General features: G+C 39.8%; 1 protein-coding gene across 8 annotated transcripts in view; it reads left to right on the top strand.

Annotated features, from left to right (window-relative positions):
- ARHGEF6 (Rac/Cdc42 guanine nucleotide exchange factor 6) overlaps positions 1-23,675 on the top strand; it is a 123,814-nt gene that overhangs the window by 68,278 nt on the left and 31,861 nt on the right. For all 8 annotated transcript variants that reach the window (XM_033403656.2, XM_033403655.2, XM_033403657.2 and 5 more), the window contains 3 exons: positions 4,246-4,340; positions 7,551-7,646; positions 9,159-9,281. In XM_033403656.2, coding sequence (XP_033259547.1) covers positions 4,246-4,340; positions 7,551-7,646; positions 9,159-9,281 — 314 coding nt within the window. The remainder of the gene's footprint in view (positions 1-4,245; positions 4,341-7,550; positions 7,647-9,158; positions 9,282-23,675) is intronic.

The following is a 23,675-nucleotide window of genomic DNA, read 5'->3' as shown; positions in this document are numbered from 1 at the left end:
AGAAAAATAAGTTTTTATTTGATCTTCACTTATTCCTTCTTTCATGCTTTCTTTCTTTATGTAGATCTGTTTCTAACCTATAACATCTTCTTTCTCTCTGATCTTTATTTTTTATTTTATTTTTTTAACATCTTTATTGGAGTGTAATTGCTTTACATTGTTCTGTTAGTTTCTGCTGTATAACAAAGTGAATCAGCTATACGTATACTTATATCCCCATATCCCCTCCCTCTTGCATCTGCCTCCCACCCTCTCTATCCCACCCGAACTTAATTTTTTTTATTTTTAAAAATTTTAAATATTTATTTATTTGGCTGCGCTGCGTCTTAGTTGCAGCAGGCGGGATCTTCGTTGTGGCATGCGAACTCTTAGTTGCAGCATGTGGGATCTAGTTCCCTGACCAGGGATTGAACCTGGGCCCCCTGCATTGGGAGCACAGAGTCTTAGCCACTGGACCACCAGGGAAGTCCCTCTCTGAACTTTAAAAAAAAAAACCCACTTTTTGCAAAGCAGGTCTGCTGGCCAGAAAATTCCCTCAATTTTTGTTTGTCCTAGAAAGTCTATTTTTGCTTGACTTTTGAAGGAAAATTTCACAAGGTACAGAATTCCAGGTTGGTGGGGTTTTTTTTCCCCAACACTTTAAATATTTTACACCACTCTACTCTTGCTTGTATGCTTTCTGACAAGTCACGTATAGTTCTTATCTTAACTTCTCTATAGGTAAAGTATTTTTATCCTCTGGCTTTTTTTCAAGATTTTTTTTTCTTTATCTTTGATTTTTCTGGAGTTTGAATATGGTGTGCTTAGGGGACATTTTGCAGGGGGGGCATTTATCCTGCTGGGTTTTCTCTGAGCTTCCTGGATCTGTGGCTTGGTGTCTGACATTAATTTGGGGAAATTCTTAGTCATTGTCGTTTCAAATATTTCTTCTGTACCTTTCTCTCTTTATTCTCCTTCTGGTATTCTCATCACACATAGGTTACACCTTTAGATGTTGTCCCACAGTTCTTAGATATTTTGTTCCATTTTTCAGGGTTTTTTTCTGTTTGCTTTTCAGTTTTGAAAGTTTCTATTGGCACATCCTCAAGCCCAGAGCTTCTATCTTCAGTGGTCCAGTTTACTAACAAGCCCATCAAAGGCATTCTTCATTTCTATTAGAGTGTTTTTGATCTCCAGCATTTCATTTTTATTCCTTCTCAGTATTTATTCCTGCTTACAATACCCATCTGTTCTTGCATGTTGTCTACTTTTTCCATTCGAGCCCATAGCATATTAATCATTGTTATATTAAAATCCTGGTCTGATAATTCCAATATTCCTACCATATCTGATTGTGGTTCTAATGTTTGCTCTGTCTCTTCAAACTGTGTTTTTTTACCTTTTCATATGCCTTGTAATTTTTTGTTGGAAGCCAGATGTGATGTACTAGGTAAGAGGAACTGCAGTAAATAGGCCTTTAGTAATATGGTGGTAAGGTATGGGGTCAGGGGAAGTGTTCTCAAGTCCTATGATTAGGTCTCAGGCTTTTGGTGAGCTTATGTCCCTAGATTGTGAACTGCAGCAGTGTTTCTCAGTCTTTTTTCCCCTCCCTTAGATAGGACAGGAAGGCTGGAGGGAGCTGGAGTAGGGTATTTCTCTTCCCCTGGGTATATTAGGCTCTGATAAAACCCCAATAGGTTAGGGTTTGGTAAAATACTTTCTTGAGGGCAGACCTTGTTATGAAGAACAGAATGCTCTGGTAAATTTCAAAATGGCTACTTTTCCCTTCCCTCTCCTGAAGCACAAGGGAGATTTTCCTCCTATCTTCATTGTGATGACCTGGTACAGCTTCTGGAGGTAAACGTCACAGAAGTGTGGGTATGCTCCTCTGTGACTGGACCCCCTAGAGTTTTTTTTTTTTTTTTTTTTTTTTGGTGGTATGCGGGCCTCTCACTGCTGTGGCCTCTCCCGTTGCGGAGCACACGCTCAGCGGCCATGGCTCACGGACCCAGCCGCTCCGCGGCATGTGGGATCTTCCCGGACCGGGGCACGAACCCGCGTCCCCTGCGTCAGCAGGCGGATTCTCAACCACTGCGCCACCAGGGAAGCCCCCCCCTAGAGTTTTTAACTCTCAGGTGTTTCTGCACTGAGCCCCCAGCAATTCATCAATTACAGTTCAGGTTTTCCTACCCTGATACCACTTCCCACGGAGGCTTCTGCTCATGGTCTTCTGGTCCAGCAAGTTATGATTCTCTATCTGCCTGTCTGTCTCTCCAATTTTAAGTGTACCATTTTTGCCTGTGACCTCAATTCCCTGACAGATGTAAGCAAAGTTTTTTTCTAGTTGTTCAACTGTTTACTTGCTTTTAGGATGGAGTGATGACTTCCAAATGCCTTAAATGCTGGACTGGAAACCAGAAGTCCTCTTTCTTCTTTTTGATGTAGGCATTTACAGCTATTTACAGTCTCTAAGAACTGCTTGAACTTCATCCCATAAGTTTTGATGTTGTGTTTTCTTTTTTATTCATCTCAAGATAGTTTCTAATTTCCTTTGTTGTGCTTCGACTTTCTATAGGGGTAACATTTCTGTTCCATTCCTGGATTAATTTCACAGAGCACTGGTACCTCCAGGCCCTTAAATTTACACTTACACCTTTAGAGAGTAGGCACTCCTCTCTGAGGAATAGAGAAACTGAAAGTAGACATGAGTGGCTGGGAGGAGGGGCTACAACTTAAGCCCTAGCTTTTAAAGCCACCCTGTGGCCTATGTCCTTGTCAACTAGGAGTGATATTGCCCTTCAGGTGACATCTGGCAATGTCTGGACACATTTTTGATTGTCATAATGGGGTAGGGGGTGGCATGCAACTGACATCTGGTGGGTAGATGCCAGGGATGTTGTTAAACATCCTACAGTGCACAGGGCATCTGCTCACAACAAAGAGCTATCTGCTCTGAAATATCAATAGTGCTGCCATTGAGAAACCTTTTTTAACCCCTTAAATTGGAGGGACTGTTTCCCAGCTCACCCAGCACCTACCTGTACAGTGTCTCACACTTACCTCTTCACAATGGTCCCTGAGGTAGGTGAGATGTCACAATCTGATATGAGCCTTAAAACTGAAGCAACCTGTCCGTTGGTAGCAGAGCCTGGATGACCACCTTCCAGTCCAGTTGTTTCCTAAAAAACCCACAGCTACCTGGACCTCCAGTTGCTTTGTCCACTCCACCTGTCAATAGCAGATCATCATGCACTGTCTTGTGAGTATATGTCTGGCATATTGGTAGGCTAAGGGGCTTCTTCTGTCTAAGAATGCTTCACATTGTCTTGTGAGCCCGTGTTTAATGGCTCCCTCTGAAGACAGAGTAGAAACTCCCTAAGGACAGGCATGGCCTTTGGCACCAAGGAGGCACTCAGTAAATTTGTGTTGAATGGATTAGGAGATACGAGAGAAAATACACCAAAATATTAACTTGGTGATCTCTAGGAGCCTAGAATGAAGGTTATAGCTGCCTCCAGAAGAGGCTGGGAACTGAGGTGTGACCCCAGGGTTGGTGGGGGCAGAGAAGTTGTGGACCTGTACATTGGTTGTTTTGCCGATAGGATTTTCATTTGGCTATCATTAATAATACTGGTAAGCATCATTTTCCTTGTTAAATTCCTCACATTTCAGCTTCTTTTTCTCTTTGAAATGTTCATACTAGCACTTTTTACCTTTATTAAAAAGCCAGCTTTAACTGCTTAAAAATTCAGTGTCCTCAGATTTTGTCACCTAAAGATTTTCTCAAGAACATAATATAAAAAAATCTTTTTTGATGTTTGACATCAGTTATCATGAAATTATCCTGACACTGAATCTCTATGTCTTGAGGTAGCTGGCCTCAATTTCCTCATCCATAAAATGGGAATGATGATCCTTTGTTAGCTGAGACCTTTGCTGAGGATAAAATGATTTAAAGCACATGAAAGCATTCTGAGTAGTACTGTGTAAATGGCAAGGTCCCTCCAATTATGGGTAATTCTGAAAAAATGTGTTCGTATGAGTTATGCAGTATAACCAGTTGTCATGCAATTATTAGAGTAGTTTACTAGATTAGTAGTTTACTCTAGTAAACTAGAGTAGTTTACAGATCTTGTGCTCCTTACTTACAGTGTAGCTGAATAAATAGGACTTTTTTTTCTGATAATTTGGTTAAAAGATCTAAAACTCTATTTTACCTTGGACTTTTCTGACAGTTACAATACCTTGACCTTTGTTTCTCCATAGGTGTTACAGAATATCTTGGACACTGAAAAAGAGTATGCTAAAGAACTTCAGTCTCTTCTTGTTACTTACTTAAGACCCCTGCAGTCCAATAACAAGTAAGATTTATATTTTAAACCTCTCGCTAAGCAAAGCAAGATAATGTCAGTAGATGGAGTCATTACTCTTATGTCACTGAATAATTGATTTTGCCCTTTAGAAGAATTTCCACAGATCACAGGTTGCCAAGAACATGGTCAGGACAACAGAAATTATGCAAGATGTAGCTTTTGGAGAGCTTGGCTTTCTTTCTCTTCTGGCTGTGGAGGGAATGAGCCGATCTGCCTTTCTGTCTGTCACCATTTTTATCTTGTACGTTTTAGAAGTGATACATCTAGTTTTACCTTCCAGAAAAAGGACTTGCTGGTGTTTTTATGCAGAAAGCACAGACAGTGGAAATTCTTGCGCTCGCTCTGACCTTGGCTTGCCACGGCAGAAACTCTTTCCCATGCTCCCAGAAAGGAAAAAGCGTGGCATTTTGTGAATCTTCCTAAGAGCAATTCAAGCCAGTATTTCACCCAGGCAAAAGTGAATGAGAAAGAGGTGTTAAAAATATTCAAACCTTATCCTGGTCTTAGAAATCTGAAGGCCTGAATTGAAAACTTACTTTTCACAAAAGAAAAATATTGACCGTTCATTTTTTAGTGCTTGTAGGCCTGGCATATGTAACAAATAATAGCTAACTGCATTTATGTGTGTTTTTTATTTTAATGGATTAAACTTTACTGGAGATTATGATCTATAAGTCAAATGGTAAATTTAGCAGTTGATACATAGAATGGAGGACAGAAACCTCTTCTTGTACCTCACTTTAAGAGTTTATTTTTGCCAAACAATTGCCTAAACTGTTGGCTTCAGGCTTAAATAAGTTTAATGTATTTCACTATTTTCTCCCTTTTCCTAAATAATGCTTGCTTAGGCATAATGTCCTGTTAAATTTCCTACTCGGTTATTTTCATGGCACTATGGGAATCTTACTTCAGTATGAAAGGATTTTGTATTCCTGTGTTTTGTCAGAGTTTAAATGATCAACAACAAAGTGGCTTTTGTTATTATTATGTGAAACATGAAGTGCTCTGTGAATCATAGCCCTTAGAGCTGAATGGAACCTCAGTGAATCATTGGGTCTAGTGCCCTGGAAGAAATGACTATCCTCATTGAATAAATAAAAAAAAAAACGAAGTCCAGAGAGGCTCACTGTCCTGCCCATCACACAGTCAGTCAGTGGCCAGACTCAACCCACTGCATCTCCTGCCACCGAGTAAAATGTGGTTCTGTGTTCTAGAGGTGACAGGCAGAGGAGGAGAGGGGAACTGAAGTGGTAACCCTGGCAGCAAAGATGGTAAGATTTCAAATGGAGGAGTGACTGATTAGCAATCAAGAAATAGTCAAAGGAAAAGAAAAGAGCCACGGCAGAGGAGATGAGAGACCCGAGTCAGAACCGCACTGTTCCCAAGGAAATTCAAAATGCAGTTCTAGTCACTTCCCATTGGTTCTGCCTTGTAGACCCCAAAGTGATTTGAGCAAAGGGGACTGTTTATTGTTTGATCCTGGAAGGTCCAGATAAGCTCCCAGTCAGGTTCTTGCTGCTATGGGGGAACAGCAGCCAGGGAAGCTGGCTAAAGGGTTTCACTTTTGATACCCATGAGAGGGGTTTTCCAGCTTGTGGTTCAGGAGGGCATCAGAGCAGAGGAACTGGGTGCTTTTTATACTCTAGGGGTTACTGGTAACGTCTTTTTGGGTCTTCCTTTTCTTTGTCAGCAAAAATTACTCTCCTGGAAACCCTCCCCTTGTATTATTAAGGAGAAAGAACATGTGGCAGACACGGGCCTTTTAAGTAAATCTTCAGAAAAGTTTTCTCTCAACAAGTGGTTAGGGGCTTCCCTGGTGGCGCAGTGGTTGAGAGTCCGCCTGCCGATGCAGGGGACACGGGTTCGTGCCCCGGTCCGGGAAGATCCCACATGCCGCGGAGCGGCTGGGCCTGTGAGCCATGGCCGCTGAGCCTGCACGTCCGGAGCCTGTGCTCCGCAGCGGGAGAGGTCGCAAGAGTGAGAGGTCCGCGTACCGCAAAAAAAAAAAAAGTGGTTAGGAGCATGGACTCCGGAGCTAGAATGTTTGGGTTCAAATTCTGGCTTCACCATTCACTGGATTTGGGACTTTGGCTGATTTGCTTTAACCTCTCTGTGCCTGGATTTCCCTATGTGTAAAACAGAGACAGCAATAGTACCTACCTCATAAAGTTGTTGTAAGGTTAAGACGAGTTGTTATTTGTAAAATGCTTACCTCAGTGTTAAGCGCTGTATTAGTGCTGGCTCTTGTTTTTATCACCTATTATTTGGTAGGGGAAGAAAGGATGAGAAAATTCTTAGTACAGAGGCACTGGATTAAAATGGTTCAGTTTGTGTTTGACTCCATTCCATTCCAAAGGCAAACAAACACATCAGTACTATTTTCTTCCCTCCTATTTCCGCTCAAGATTTCCTTTAGTTGATTTATGAATAGCACATGTAATGTCTTTCAATTAACTTTCCCAGCTCCTCTAGAGGAGAGTATTCAAAAGTTTTTACACTTATTCCCAGCTATGATGTATTCTACCCATTTAGATACTTAGATATTTTTTTGAGATGTATTTGACATATAACATTATATTAATTTCAGGTGTACAGTGTAATGATTCTATATTTGTATATATTGTGAAATGATCACCACAATAAATCTAGTTAACATGCATCATCACACACAGTTACAAAAATTTTTTTCTTGTGATGAGAACTTTTAAGATCTCCTCTCTCAGCGACTCTTTCCACTATGCAGTACAGTATTATTAACTATGGTCACTACGCTGTACATTACATCCCTATGACTTACTTATTTTATAACTAGAAGCTTGAACCTTTTGACCCCCATTCCACCCCCTCCCCCCCCTTTGGCGACCACCAATCTGTTCTCTGTAGATGCTTAGATGTTAAGCACTTGTTATTCATTTACTCCTTGCTTTGTAAAATACCTAAATGTCCCTTACAAACACTCATTTTCTTTAGGATCATTATTCTTGTTATGGAAAAGGGAAATCAAGGAAAGAAGCTTTAGAAAGTTGCTTGAGATCACAGAGTTGGTGTCAATTAAAAACCTAAAGTTAAAATATAGGGATTGCTTCCCTTCTCCCATTTGCCAGTTACTGGCAAACTATCAGCTAACTAGACTAGAGATAGATAACTAGAGTCATCCCCAAGTTCTCTTCACTGAAACTACATATATATTTTTTTCAGTCTGAGTACTGTGGAATTTACATCTTTATTGGGAAACTTCGAGGAAGTATGCACGTTTCAACAGACGCTCTGCCAAGCCTTGGAAGAATGTTCAAAGTAAGTGTCGCACGTCGCCACCAGGATAGCTGGCAACATTGAGTTTTTTGGTGTGTTTTGTTTTCTTTTAACTGTTGTCTTAGATAGGGGCACTTGATATTTATGCAGTTATTATGCATTTATACATTTATTCCAACTTTGATAAATTGCCCCAGTACAGAGAAAATCTACTAGGTGGTGGTACTCACAGAGTCAACCCACTAGTTGCTTATCAGGACTCTACATCTGGTCCGTTATTTTTCACTTTATTTAAAAATCATATTGACAAATAAGGTCTAAATCGACCATGGATGATGCCTTTGTCATCGATTAGATATTTTTCTTTTGTACATTGCAGATTACTTTTCTAAGTAATTTTTTTTTTTTTTTTTTTTTTTTTTTTTTGCGGTACGCTGGCCTCTCACTGTTGCGGCCTCTCCCGTTGCGGAGCACAGGCTCCGGACGCGCAGGCTCAGCAGCCATGGCTCACGGGCTCAGCCGCTCCGTGGCATTTGGGCTCTTCCCAGACCGGGGAGCGAACCCACGTCCCCTGCATCGACAGGCAGACTCTCAACCACTGCGCCACCAAGGAAGGCCCAAGTAATATCTTTATGTGAACCACAACACATCATTGATGGCTAGCTAGCTCGTTGAAGTGCAGAATGAACTGTGATGATCATCAGGCAATATGTTTCTGGAGCAAGATTCGTTTTCCAAGTAGTGGATCTCGGAGAATTGGTGACTTTCGTCGTCTATAGGGAATTTGGGGCAATTGCCTGTTTCTTGAGCTTAATGAGACACGGGTGGTTGTCCAGGGACGAAGCTGGTGAGAACCCCCTGTAAAGAGACCTGAGGAACCACTGCAAATGCAGTGGGAGCCATATTATTGGTATGGAAAGATGGTGACTAAGTGAGAAGAGCATATTACTATTTAGATTTGTAATCTTTGCTTTTCATTTTATATGGAAACATGTAGAAGAGAGTCCAAGGAATATGCCAACATTGTTATAATAGATATCTCTGAATGGTGGAATTCCGAGTAATTTTTTTTATTTCTTGTGTTTTTCTGATTTTTCTGCAAACTAAAATGGATGCCATGTAATTCCAAACATCTGGATGTCACCTCGCCTAGCAACACCAGGCCACCAAGACTACATAATACTCCTTTGTGATGTGCCATTTTTGGATTCAGTTAGTTTTGTCTGTACTTGAACTTCATGCAAATTAGTCAAGAGTATATTTCGTGTGCCCGGCTAAATTTGAATATTATAATTTGAATAAGTATCTTAAAAAACCCTAGTAATTCCAAATAAGTATCTGACCCTATATATTGGAGCTATGTTTGGTGGCTAGAGTTTAAAACAGTGGCCAAGAACTCGCATTTCATAGATAAAATGGTTATAATATAGAAGTTTCTTTTTAACTTTGGCAAAAGAATTCATAAGGTTTGCGTGTTGCCAGGTTTAATTGGAATCATCTTCCTTTATCCCGTTTCCTATTTTACATTCTGTGTTTCACCTGTTTTGCTTACAGGTTTCCAGAAAACCAACACAAAGTAGGTGGCTGTCTACTGAACCTCATGCCTCATTTTAAATCTATGTATCTGGCTTACTGTGCAAATCATCCTTCAGCTGTAAATGTACTCACCCAGCACAGGTAAATCATTAACATTTCCCCCAAAAAGCTGCTTTGCAATGATATCCTTTCCCAGGACTACCTCATTTGGAAATCCAAGATCTCCCACTGCACTCTTGATTATCCCCATTCATCATACCAGAAATTGATTCATTGTTATATGGATTTATTGTCCATTCATGCAACAAATAATTTATTGAGCACCTACTATGTGCAAGGTCCTATAGTAGTTGATGGGGATACAGTAGTGAACAAGGAAGAGAAGGTCCCTTCCCTCATGGAGCATAGACTCTTGAGAGAAATAGACATGAAATTAAATGTTGTAAACATGTTGTATTAGAAAAGGGTAATTAAAAGGAAGCTGTGAGACTTTGAACATGGTATCAAAGTGTGGAGTGAACGAAGGGTCAGGGAAGGCTTTCTTGAAGTAAAATTCTATTCAGAGCCAATGGTTTAGCCTTCCCCATCCCAGTGAATGTTTTATCCAAGTTGCTGCAGAGCTAAGCTGCCTAGGTTCATCTCTTTTTCACTCTCCCTTTGTCTGGTAGAGGAAGTCTCAAGTAGTAATATGGCTAAAAGGCAGGTGTCAGCAGGGAAAGGTGGAAGGAAACTAACCCTGTGAACTGGGTGTCAGGTACTCTAAGCAAAGGTCTCTGATGACAATTATACATGAATATAAATTGTTTCAGATTCATGGAGAACAGCAGCACAGTATCTCCTTTAAGAGTCCTTACAAGGGACCCAGATAAGCTCACATCTCTCCTACCCTTCCTTACACTCTGACGACTCACCCTTGACACATTCACTGATACATTCATCTGGGCCAGAATTCTGTAGGATAGGCTTGAAGACACAGTTTGGACTTTGAAGCTATGTGCTAGGAATCCAGGTGGGACAATAGGAAGACCAACACACAGAGTCTCTTATGACTGAACTCGGAGACTAGATTCAGAACCGACATGATTCTGGAGGCTGCTTAAGACTGAAAAGATTATTCTTCTCTTAATTTGACTTGTACTCCCAGACCCAGGCTGGAACAGTGGGTGACAACAACCTCAGAAGTGATGGAAACTTTGGCTTTGTCCTGGTTCATTAGGAGCTTGATTGACTTTATAGAGCTGTTATGTAAGGGCATTTTGAAGGTAGAATTCAGTAGGTCCTACTTGAAGGTGAATTTTACTTCCCGGATGAAAGTTGTGAACTCTTGTGGCATAGCAAATATGGAAGTTGGAGTTTAAAGAAAGAGAAGCCATGACTCTGGATTATTTAGGCAAGTGGCTCAACTGCTTAGAGCTAAAAATAACACTGACAATGTGCCAGGCACATGATGTAAAAGCCTACGAGGGAGTTACTATTATTACCATCATCTCTGCTTTACAGATGAGACATTAGAAGGTTAAGTAATCTGCCCAAGTACTCATAGCTGTTAAGTGGTTGAGCCAGAATTAGAATCCAGGTCTGTCAGACTTCTAAAAAAAATGTTTTTATTAACACATGTATTTCACCTACAAAGTGAATAATCTAAATGCAAACTTAAAGAATTATCATAAAATGAGCACCCATGTACCCACCACCCAGCTTAAGAAATAAAATTTTACCGTTTCTTTTTTAATATAGTAACTTTATTGAGATATAATTCACATACCATACAATTCACCCATTTAAAGTGTACAGTTAAATGATTTTTAGTATATTCAGAGTTGTGCAACCATCACCACAATCAATTTTAGAAGATTTTCATCATTCTCCAAACAAACCTATACTCATTAGCTGTCACTCCCCATTGCCAGCCCAAGGCAACCACTAAAATACTTTATGTCACTATGGATTTGCTTATTCTGAACATTTCATTTAAGTGGAATCACACAACATATGGCCTTTTGTGTCCGGCTTCTTTCACTCAGCATAATGTTTTCAAGGTTCATCCATGTTGTTGCACTTAACAGTACATTGTTTTTTTAAATTGCCGTACATACAATGAAAAATATTTCATTGTATGGATACCGCATATTGTTCTTCATTCACCAGTTTGTGGACATATGGACTGTGAATGGTGCTACTATGAAGATTCATGTACAAGTCGTTGTGTAGACCTGTGTGTTCATTTCTCTTGGGTAGATACGTAGGAGTGAAATTGCTGGGTCATACGGTAACTCTGTGTTTCACTTTTAGAGGAACTGTGAGAATGTTTTCCAAAGTGGCTACACCAATTTATATTCCTACTAGGAATTTATGGCGGTTTCATTTCTCCACATCCTCACCAACATTTGTTATCATCAGTCTTTTTGATTATAGCCGTTCTAGAGGGTATGAAGTGACGATATCTCATTTTGATATTGATTTGCATTTCCCTAATGACTAATGATGTTGAGCATCTTTCATGTGCTTTATTGGTAATTGGTGTACCTTCATTTGGGGAAATGTCTATTCAGATCCTTCGCCTATTGTTAAATTGGGTTACTTGATTCATTACTGAGATATGATTCACATACCATAAATCCACCATTTTAAAGTGTAGAACTCAGTGGTTGTTAATATATTAGGTTGTCCCTACATGTGAAGTGGGTCTCTTGTACACAGCATGTGTACGGGTCTTGCTTTTGTATCCATTCAGCCAGTCTATGTCTTTTGATTGGAGCATTTAATCCATTTACATTTTAGGTAGTTATCGATATGTATGTTCCTATTACCATTTTCTTAATTGTTTTGGGTTTGTTGTTGTAGGTCTTTTCCTCTTCTTGTGTTTCCTGCCTAGAGAAGTTCCTTTAGCATTTGTTGTAAAGCTGGTTTGGTGGTTCTGAATTCTCTTAGCTTTTGCTTGTCTGTAAAGATTTTAATTTCTCCATCAAATCTGAATGAGATCCTTGCTGGGTAGAGTCATCTTGGTTGTAGATTTTTCCCTTTCATCACTTTAAATATGTCCTGCTACTGCCTTCTGGCTTGTAGAGTTTCTGCTGAAAGATCAGCTGTTAACCTTATGGGGATTCCCTTGTATGTTATTGGTTGCTTTTCTCTTGCTGCTTTTAATATTTTTTCTTTGTATTTATTTTTTGATAGCTTGATTAACATGTGTCTTGGCGTGTTTCTCCTTGGATTTATCCTGTATGGGACTCTCTGTGCTTCCTGGACTTAATTGACTATTTCCTTTCCCATATTAGGGAAGTTTTCAACTATAATCTCTTCAAATATTTTCTCAGACCCTTTCTTTTTCTCTTCATCTTCTGTGACCCCTATAATTCGAATGTTGGTACGTTTAATGTTGTTCCAGAGGTCTCTGAGACTGTCCTCAATTCTTTTCATTCTCTTTTCTTTGTTCTGCTCTGTGGTAGTTATTTCCACTATTTTATCTTCCAGGTCCCTTATCTGCTCTTCTGCCTTATTTATTCTGCTATTGATTTCTTCTAGATAATTTTTAATTTCATTTATTGTGTTGTTCATCAGTGTTTGTTTGCTGTTTAGTTCTTCTAGGTCCTTGTTAAATGTTTCTTTTATTTCCTCCATTCTATTTCCAAGATTTTGGATCATCTTTACTGTCATTACTCTGAATTCTTTTTCAGGTAGACTGCCTATTTCCTCTTCATTTGTTCGGTCTGGTGGGTTTATACCTTGCTCCTTCATCTGCTGTGTATTTCTCTGTCTTCTCATTTTGCTTAATTTACTGTGTTTGGGGTCTCCTTTTCGCAGGCTACAGGTTCATAGTTCCCATTGTTCTTGGTGTCTGCCCCCAGTGGATAAGGTTGGTTCAGGGGCTTGTGTAGGCTTCCTGGTGGAGGGGACTGGTGGGCAGGTGGATTCTTAACCACTGCACCACCAGGGAAGTCCTATCACTTTTTTTTTTGCCTCATGTATTTTGATGTTCTGTTGTTAGGTGCATTCATGTTAAGGATTGCTTTGTCTTGTTGGAGAAATGGCCCTTGTATCTTTCTGTAATTCTCTCTCTTTATCCCTGATAGTTTTCCATGTTCTGATGTCAGCTTTTTCTGAAATTAATATAGCTAATCCAGCTATCTTTTGATTGCTGTTAATATTTCATTTTCCATACCTTTGCTTATAATCTGTCTGTGTCTTGTAGACAATATATAATTGAGTCTTGCTTTTTTAATCCACTTTGAGAATCTCTGTCCTTTAACTGACATATTTGGACCATTCATATTTAAAGTGACTATAGTTATAGTTGGATTAATATCTAAAATGTTTGTAACCATTTTCTATTAATTTCCCTTGTTCTTTCTTTACTGCCCCCCTTTTACTGCCTTCTGTGGTTTTATTATTATTATTATTTTTAATTTTGACTGTGACACCCGGCATGTGGGATCTTAGTTCCTCAACCAGGGATTGAACCTCTGCCCCCTGCAGTGGAAGCACGGAGTCTTAACCACTGGACTGCTAGGGAAGTCCTGCATTCTCTGGTTTTAGTTAAACATTTTATATGATTTCATTTTCTCTTCTTCTCTTTGTCTTTTTCTGAAAAAATTTTAGTGATTTCCCTAGAGTTTGTAATATCCATTTACAACTAACCTAACAGCACTTTCACATAACACTTACCATTTCACAGGTAATGCAGGTACCTTATAACAGAGTATTCTAAATTTTTTCCCCTCATCTCTTATTGTTCTCATTCATTTCATGTATCCATAACATAAAATCACTCAATATACTGTTGCTTTTATTACTTTGAACAGGTATCTATTAGATCTATTAAGAATAAGAAAAAAGATTTTATTTTAACTGCATTTATTATTCTCTGACACTCTTCCTTTTCATGTGGGTCCAAGTTTCCTTCTCTCTGAAATACTTATTTTAACAATATTTGATAGGAGGTCTACTGGTGACAGTTTCCCTCAGTTTTTATTTGCCTAAGGAAGTTTCATTTTGCCTCCACTTTTTTTCCTTCTATTTTTATTGTGGTAAATAGCATGATGTCCTCAGAGTTCATCCATGTTTTCACATATGACACGATTTCCTTCTCTTTAAAGAGGTATGCATGTGCATACCACATTTCTTTATCCATTCATTCAGCAATGGCCATTTATGTTGTTTCACGACTTGGCTGTGGGAATGCAAATGTCTCTTTGAGACCTTGATTTCAGTTTATTTAGATAAATAACCAAAAGTTGGATTGCTGGATTAAATGGTAGTTCTATTTTCAGTGTTTTGAGGAACTTCCATACTGTTTCCACTGTGGCTGCACCAATTTACATTCCCGCCAACAATGCACAGAGGTTCCAACTTCTTCACATCTTTGCCAACATTTGTCTTTATTTATTTATTTATTTTTGGATAATGGCCATCCTAATCAGATGTGAGGGGATGTCTCATTGTATGTGTGTGTGTGTGTGTGTGTGTGTGTGTGTGTGTGTGTGTTTACAGTAACTATTACACTTCTCTACTTAAATGTATACAGTCTCATGTAGTAGGGGTCATGTATCTCTTTTCCTCAAACAAATACTAATGTAATATTTAATTGAAGTATAGTTTCTGTACAATATTATATAAGTTACAGGTGTACAATATAGTGATTCACAATTTTTAAAGGTTATACTTCTTTTATAGTTATTATAAAATATCATTGTGGTTTTGATTTGCACTTCCCTGATGATTAGTGTTGTTGAGCATCTTTTCATGTACCATTTGTATGTCTTCTTAGGAAAAATGTCTATTCAAGTCCTTTGCCCACTTTTATTTTTTGTGTGTGTGTGTGTGTGGTACGTGGGCCTCTCACTGCTGTGGCCTCTCCTGCTGCAGAGGACAGGCTCTGGACGCGCAGGCTCAGCAGACATGGCTCACGGGCCCAGCTGCTCTGCGGCATGTGGGATCCTCCCGGAGCAGGGCACAAACCCGTGTCCCCTGCATCGGCAGGCGGACTCCCAACCACTGCGCCACCAGGGAAGCCCTCTTCTTTTTTTTTAACATCTTTATTGAAGTATAATTGCTTATCAATGGTGTGTTAGTTTCTGCTTTATAACAAAGTGAATCAGCTATACATACACATATATCCCCGTATCTCTTCCCTCTTATGTCTCCCTCCCTCCCACCCTCCCTATCCCACCCCTCTAGGTGGTCACAAAGCACCAAGGTGATCTCCCTGTGCTATGCAGCTGCTTCCCACTAGCTATCTGTTTTACATTTGGTAGTGTATATATGTACATGCCACTCTCTCACTTTGTCCCAGCTTACCCTTCCCCCTCCCCATGTCCTCAAGCCCATTCTCTAGTAGGTCTGCATCTTTATTCCTGCCCTGCCCCTAGGTTCTTCATGACCATTTTTTTTTCTTTTTTTAGATTCCGTATATATGTGTTAGCATATGGTATTTGTTTTTCTCTTTCTGACTTACTTCACTCTGTATGACAGGCTCTAGGTCCATCCACCTCACTACAAATAACTCAATTTTGTTTCTCTTTATGGCTGAGTAATATTCCATTGTATATATGTGCCACATCTTCTTTATCCATTCATCTGTCGATGGACACTTAGGTTGCTTCCATGTCCTGGCTATTGTAAATAGAGCTGCAATGAACATTTTGGTACATGACTCTTTATGAATTATGGTTTTCTCGGGGTATATGCCCAGTAGTGGGATTGCTGGGTCGTATGGTAGTTCTATTTGTAGTTTTTTAAGGAACCTCCATACTGTTCTCCATAGTGGCTGTACCAATTTACATTCCCACCAACAGTGCAAGAGTGTTCCCTTTTCTCCACACCCTCTCCAGCATTTATTGTTTGTAGATTTTTTGATGATGGCCATTCTGACTGGTGTGAGGTGATACCTCATTGTGCTTTTGATTTGCATTTCTCTTATGATTAGTGATGTTGAGCATCCTTTCATGTGTTTGTTACTTTGCCCACTTCTAAGTTAGGTTATTAGTATCTTTACTATTGAGTTGTAGGAGTTCCTTATTTTTTTTGGAGATTAGACCCTTATCAAATATATGATTTGTAAACATTTTTTCCTTTTCATAGGTTGCCTTTTCACTTTGCTGATTGTTTCCTTTGCTGTGAAAAATCCTTTTAGTTTGATGTAGTTCCACCTGCCTATTTTTCATTTTGTTAACTGTGCTCTTGGTATCATATTCAAGAAATCATTGCCAAGACCAATGTTTGGAAGCATTTCTCCTGTTTACTTCCAGGAATTTTAGAGCTTCAGGTTTTATGTTTAAGTCTTGAATCCATTTTGAGTTGATTTTTGTGTGTGGTGTGAGGTAAGGTTCCAGTTTCTTCTTTTTTTTTTTTTTTTGCATGTGCATATTCAGTTTTCCCAGTACCATTTGTTGAAGACTGTTTTTTTCTCATTATATATTCTTGGCACCGTTGTCAAAGATCAATTAAACATATATACATAGATTTATTTCTAGGCTTTCTAATTTGTTCCGTTGATCTAGTGTCTTTCTTTGTGCCAACCATACTGTTTTAATTACTGTAGATTTGTAATATGTTTTGGAATAAGGAAGTGTGAAACCTCCAACTTTGTTATTTGGGGTTCATTTTGGTTCCATATGAATTCTGGGATTGTTTTTTTCTGTTTCTGTAAAAAAAAAAATGCCATTGAGGATTTATAGGGATTGCATTGAATCTGTAGATCACTTTTGACGTCTGGACATTTTTAACAGTATAAACTCTTCTGATCTGTGAACATGGGATGTCTTTACACTTGTTTGTTCCTTCTTTAATTTTTTTCATCAATGTTTTGTAATTTTCAGTGTACAAGTCTTTGGTCTCCTTGGTTAAGTTTAGTACTAAGTATTTTATTCTTTGGATGCTATTGTATCAATAAATGAGATTTCTTTCCTTCTTTCTTTCTTTCTGTATTTTTTTGGATAGTTCATTGTTAATGTATAGAAATGCAACTGATTTCTGTATGTTAATTTTGGATCCTGCAAATTTACTGAATTCGTTTATTAGTTTTACCAGTTTTTTTGTGGAGTCTTTAGGGTTTTCTACATATAAAATCATGTCATCTGTGAACAGAGATCATTTTACTTCTTCCTTTCCCGTTTGGATGCCTTTTATTTTTCTTTCTTGCCTATCTGGCTAGGACATCCAGTACTGTGTTGAATAGAAGTGACCAAAGTGGGCATCTGTGCCTTGTTCCTGATCTTAGAGGAAAAAGCTCTGTTTTTCACCATTGAGTATGATGTGCTTTTCATATATTGCCTTCTTATGTTGAGGCAATTTCCTTCTATTCTTAATTAGTTGAGCATTTTTGTTTTTATCATGAAAGGATGTTGGATTTTTGTCAGATGCTTTTTCTGCATCTATTGAGATGATCATATGATTTTTATCTTTTTCCCTTTGAGTGTGATGTATCACATTGATTGATTTTTGTATGTCAAATCATCCTTGCATCCTAGGTATATTTCCCACTGGTCATGGTGTATGATGCCTTCAGTGTGCTATTACATTTGGTTTGCTAGTATTTTGTTGAGGACTTTGGCATCTATATTCATCAGGATATTGGCCTATGGTTTTCTTTTCTTGTGGTGTCTTTCTCTGGCTCTTGTATCAGGGTAATGCTGGTCTCATAAAATGAGTTTGAAAGTGTTTCTATCTCTTTAATTATTTTGGAAGAGTTTGAGGAGGATTGGTGTTAATTCATTTTTTTAAAAAAATTTTATTTATTTATTTTTTGGCCGTGCCATGGGGCACGTGGGATCTTAGTTCCCTGACCAGGGATCAAACCCACACCCCCTGTGGTGTAAGCGTGGAGTTTTAACCACTGGACCACCAGGGAAGTCCCTAGTGTTAATTCATTTTTAAATGTTTTATAGAATTCACCAGTGAAACCATCTGGTCCTGGGCTTTTCTTTGTTGGGAGGTTTTTTTGTTTTTTTGTTTTTAAATTAATTAATTTTTGGCTGCGTTGGGTCTTCATTGCTTTCTCTAGTTGTGGCAAGCGGAGGCTACTCTTCATTGTGGTACGTGGGCTTCTCATTGTGGTGGCTTCTCTTGTTGCAGAGCACGGGCTCTAGGCACGCAGGCATCAGTAGTTGTGGCATGTGGGCTCAGTAGTTGCGGCACACAGGCTTAGTTGCTCTGCGGCATGTGGGATCTTCCGGGACCAGGGATTGAACCCATGTCCCCTGCATTGGCAGGCAGATGCTTTTTTTTTTTTTTTTTTCCGGTACGCGGACCTCTCACTGTTGTGGCCTCTCCCGTTGCGGAGCACAGGCTCCGGACGCACAGGCTCAGCGGCCATGGTTCACGGACCCAGCCACTCCGCGGCATGTGGGATCTTCCCGGATGGGGGCACGAACCCGTGTCCCCTGCATCAGCAGGCAGACTCTCAACCGCTGCGCCACCAGGGAAGCCCCCTGGGAGTTTTTAATTGTCAAGCTAGTCCGCGCTCAGACTCTTGCAGTTCATCACAGTTTCCATTTGAGTGGTCCTACCAGTTACTGGCTCCAGTGGCTTCTCCTCAGGGAAGTTGATCTCAGTTCTAATTCTTTGTGTTTGCCTGTCTTTCTAGATTTGGGGGTGGTGGTTTTCCCTGTGATCTCAATTCTCAGTGGATCTAAGAAAAGTAATTGATTTTCAGTTTGTTCAGTGTTTTTCTTGTTGCGAGGATGGTAATAATAATTTCTAAGCTCTTTGGATGTCAGAGCTGAAACCCAATGTCCTTTTATGGGTTTTTGAATTATTTTATTTTATTTTACTTTTTAAGCAATTTGTTTAACTTACATTTAATAAATGTATAGGGTTGTGCAACCATCACCACAATCCAACTTAAGAACATTTCTGTCACAGAAGATCCCTTATGCCCATTCCAGTCAATCCCTGCTCCCACCCCCATGAATTATGTTTTTAGTGTTTGCTTTGAGGCTTTCCATATATATATCTTGTCTGAATCTGCTTCATGTTTGCAGTAACTTAATTCTAGTGAGATATAAAAATGTTACTCCTAGTATACCTCTATTTCCACTTTCCTTTTTGTGCTACTGTTGTTATACACGTTATGTCTATATGTTATGAACCCAATAATACATTGCCATCATTATTATTATTATTATTTTAAATTTATTTATTTATTCATTTATTTAATTTTTGGCTGCATTGGGTCTTTGCTGCTGCACGTGGGTTTTCTCTAGTTGCTGAGAGCAGGGGCTACTCTGTTGTGGTGCGCAGGCTTCTCATTGAGGTGGTTTCTCTTGCTGCGGAGCACAGGCTCTAGGCGCGCGGGCTTCAGTAGTTGTGGCTCGCGGGTTCAGTAGTTGTGGCTCACGGGCTCTAGAGTGCGGACTCAGTAGTTGTGGCGCACGGGCTTAGTTGCTCCGTGGCACGTGGGATCCTCCTGGACCAGGGCTCAAACCCATGTCCCCTGCATTGGCAGGCTGATTCACAACCACTGCACCACCAGGGAAGCCCGCCATCGTTATTATTAATATAATTTTCTATTAATGAAACTGAGAGAAGAAAGGAGAGTGAGGATATATTTATAGCATTTGTTATATTAACATTCTTATTTACTGTTTGTGTGAAGTGATACCTCATTGTAGTTTTGATTTGCATTTCTCTAATAATTAGTGATGTTGAGCATCTTTCCATGTGCCTGTTGGCCATCTGTATGTCTTCTTCGGAGAAGTGTCTACTTAGGTCTTCTGGCCATTTTTGGATTGGGTTGTTTGTTTTTTTGATATTGAGTTGTATGAGCTGTTTGTATATTTTGGAAATTAAGCCCTTGTCAGTCACATTGTTTGCAAATATTTTCTCCCAGTCTGTAGGTTGTCTTTTCATTTTGTTGATGGTTTCCTTTGCTGTGCAAAAGGTTAAAGTTTGATTAGGTCCCATTTGTTTATTTTTGCTTTTATTTCTATTGCCTTGGGAGACTGACCTCAGGAAACATTAGTACAATTTATGTCAGAGAATGTTTTGCCTATGTTCTCTTCTAGGAGTTTTATGATGTCCTGTCTTACATTTAAGTCTTTAAGCCATTTTGAGTTTATTTTTCTGTAGGGTGTGAGGGAGTGTTCTGACTTCATTGATTTACGTGCGGCTGTCCAGCTTAACCAACACCACTTATAGAAGAGACTGTCTTTTCTCCATTGTATATTCTTGCCTCCTTTGTCAATGATTAATTGACCGTAGGCCTGTGGGTTTATTTCTGGGCTCTTTATTCTAGGGGTAGTTTTTTGAGACCAGTCTTTGAAATTTGCTGGTTCTCTCTACTGACCTAGCTGGCCTCTTGTGTAGCTTGTTGTTCTTAATTAAGAGGACCAGCCTTCTCTCATTTGCTTACCACCAAAATCTTCATTGCTTTTGCAAGAGACCTTAGGCTTGAATTTCCCCACACTGTTTTTCAACTAGAACCAATTCCTTTGAGGAAAGCTCACTGTTCCTATAGTCTGCCTGCCTCTCCCCTGGGCAAAATCTTTGAGCCACTGCTCTGGGTGCTGGGCAGGGCAGTAGCCTCTGTTCTTCTCTGTTTACCTTTCCCAGCACAGAACCTCTACCCTGCAAGCGAGCTGGGGTGAGGGTAATTTGGTGCCAGTATTTTCAGCCTGCGTCCTCCCTCTCCGTCCAACCTCTCAGCCACACTCACTAGGCATTCAGCATCTTCAACTCAGAGCTGAAGCAGTTGAGATACGCTAGTGAGATATTGTGTCCTTGGGTTGGGAGTTGAGGGCAGAGGGAGCCCTCTCTTGTCCACACTTGCCTGGAGTGGCTTCTGGCAAACTGAGCCAGGAGGAGGGAGGAGGGAGAGAGGGAGAGAGCAGGTCATGGCTCAAATACCAAGCTCTCCCTGTTCTTACTGAGTTTTAGAATATTTTCTTGAATAAATGTTTTCTTCATTTACCAGATGTCATTGGAACACTTGCTAGAGACTTTAAATGGTTGTTTTTATAGGTTCCAGTAGCTCTGCTTGTTTCCCCGGGGGATGGGTCCACATAGCATCTCATGCCACCGTCCCCTTCATGCCTCTCCTTGATGTCAGCCTAAAAACTTTTTCCCACTTTTGTATTGTCTCAGTTTACAGTTCTGCCACTTAGAAGCTGTGTTACCCAGGGGGATTCACTTAATCTTTAAGCCTTAGCTTCCTCACTTGTAAAATGAGGATAAAATCACCTACCTTGCAGGGCTGGTGTGAGGATTCAATGAAATAATGTATACCAAGTACCCGGCATATAGCACAAGGTACTTGCTGCCACCTCCCATGTCTGCTTTATTCGTCTTCTACCAGCTTCTCGTTGTTTTTTAGAAAAAAAATTATGCAATATTTCAAGCATACAAAGAACAGAGATAAAATAAAGTACACCCACGTACCCACCATTCAGCTTAAGAATCAAATTGTAGCTGCAATTGGAGTCCTGTGTATACTTTCCAATATTTCCTGCTCCTCCCTCCCTCCCCTGAGGGAACCTCAGTCCTGAATTGGTTTTTATTATTTCCAGGAATGTTTTCATACTTCACTACTTATCTTCAATAAAGAAAAATATGGTTCAGAGGCATTTTTCCTGTGATGGCTACGTAAACATCCTGTGTGGATAAGGGTAAATTTCTTAATGCCAATGAAAAGAGATCCCATCATGTTAGCTTGCCATTTATATGAGCATGTATTCTTTTTCTTCTGATCTGAGAACAGCAATTCTGGATAAATACCAGAAAGAAAGGGTGTACCTCAGATGGCAGACTTGTAGTGTTTAGAGAATTTTCTGTTGTAATTCTATGTACTAAAATACTACTGACTCTGCATTCACCCATGTTAGGAGTTTAAAGTATAAATAACAGTAGAGATTCCTTCAAACATTATGATTTAAAGTTTGTTGCACAGTTAATTGAAAGATTCTCAACTTTGGGGGGAAATTATTATACCCTGTTTGCTTGATTTTGGTTAGTGATTTTTTTAAATTGAAGTATAGTTATTTACAATGTTTCAGGTGTACAGCAAAGTGATTCAGTGTACATATATCTATGTATATATATATATATATTCTTTTTCAGATTCTTTTCCATTATAAGTTATTACAAGATACTGAATATAGTTCCCTGTGCTATACAGTAGGTCCTTGTTGTTTATCTATTTTATATATGATTAGTGATTTTTTTGGAGAATTTTATAATATCCCTTGAAATGATGGAAGACTCACTGGAGTCCCATAGAACTGAATTTTTACCTTAGTGGTTTATTTACATGTAAGGAATGAAAATTAAATTAAAATACTTGGGGTTATCCTCAGAGGTGCTTCTAATATAATCTCAGCTATTTTCTAGGCATCTTGTCGTAATTTATGCTGACATACTAGAGGCAAAGCATACTTGAGTGAAATTCTCAGAAAATTCAGATTAAAATCCTGTTTTATATGAAGGTTTCAGCTGAAATAGGAACATTGGTGGATTTCTGCTAAAGCTGTAGACGCTTAGAGGCGGGAAAATCTCTGAGTCAGAGCAAGCCAGTTAGGTGAACTTCTTCATTTCGGCCGGCAGGTAGCAGTATCATACTAGAAATGCTTGTGACGATTGACAGTGAGACCAGACGCAGCCTGAAAATTGTATGACTGTGTGTTGGTGCCTTGTGAAAAGTGCAGTGATGCATTATCTGAATTTGGAGATATAAGCAGACCCCAATCTTGATATGTTTGTTCCCCATATTTACATATATTTGAATGACTGCCCCAGTCTTTTGCTCGGCCCTGGGTGAGGTCTTTTGGGACTTCCCCTCTCTCTCCCCTTCTGGCTTGCTATTGTGGCTCTTATTTCTTCCTGGGAGAAACTTCACCCTTACAAAAATACCCACTTCTCTCCCGTGCTTCGTTGTGGCATCCATCCTTTTCACAAGGGAGAGGAACCCGGCGGCGTGAAAAGACAGAGCGGGGAGAGGAGGAGAGAGTTAGCACCGAGGCAGATCTGGACCTCACTTCCGGCTCTATTGCGGCGACTACCACAAACACCACGTGTTCTTTTCCTCTTGTTAGTTTTATTCACTCTCTGTTTACCACTGTTGTCAGCAATGAAGACTTTGAGAAAAACTCAGAGCCGTGTACTTGCTTCCGGGACGAAGCACATAGGAAAAATTCTGAGGCTAGATTCTGTTCTGTCTTTGAGGAACCAGGGAAGGGAGCAAGTGAGACTGACCACAAACAAAAAGTGGTGGGGAGGAAGCAGGCAGCCTAGTCTCTGGGACTGGATCAGTGAAAAAAGGGCTAAGTGAGATCCACCCAACCCAGTGTGAGCGGCATCCCGGGGATTTTCCACTGGCCACGCCCAGCCTCCCAGTTCCTCGTGCCTCACCTCCCCATTCCAGACCACGGTGAGTCCCATGAAAGGCTGGTAGCGAGAGAGTGAGGCGAAAAGAGGGGAAAATCTGGTCCTTTTCTAGCTGCTCTAGTTAGAGTTACCATCGTTCAAAGTGGAAATCTATGCAAAGATTCTACAGAAACACTGTTATATGAGATGGTTAAGCCCTGTAGTGTTATTATAATGTAT

Source organism: Orcinus orca, chromosome X (genome assembly GCF_937001465.1).
Source record: "Orcinus orca chromosome X, mOrcOrc1.1, whole genome shotgun sequence".
Classification (NCBI taxonomy): domain Eukaryota; kingdom Metazoa; phylum Chordata; class Mammalia; order Artiodactyla; family Delphinidae; genus Orcinus; species Orcinus orca.
Note: the sequence above shows the minus strand (reverse complement) of the source record. Positions and strands in the feature narration are given on the sequence as shown.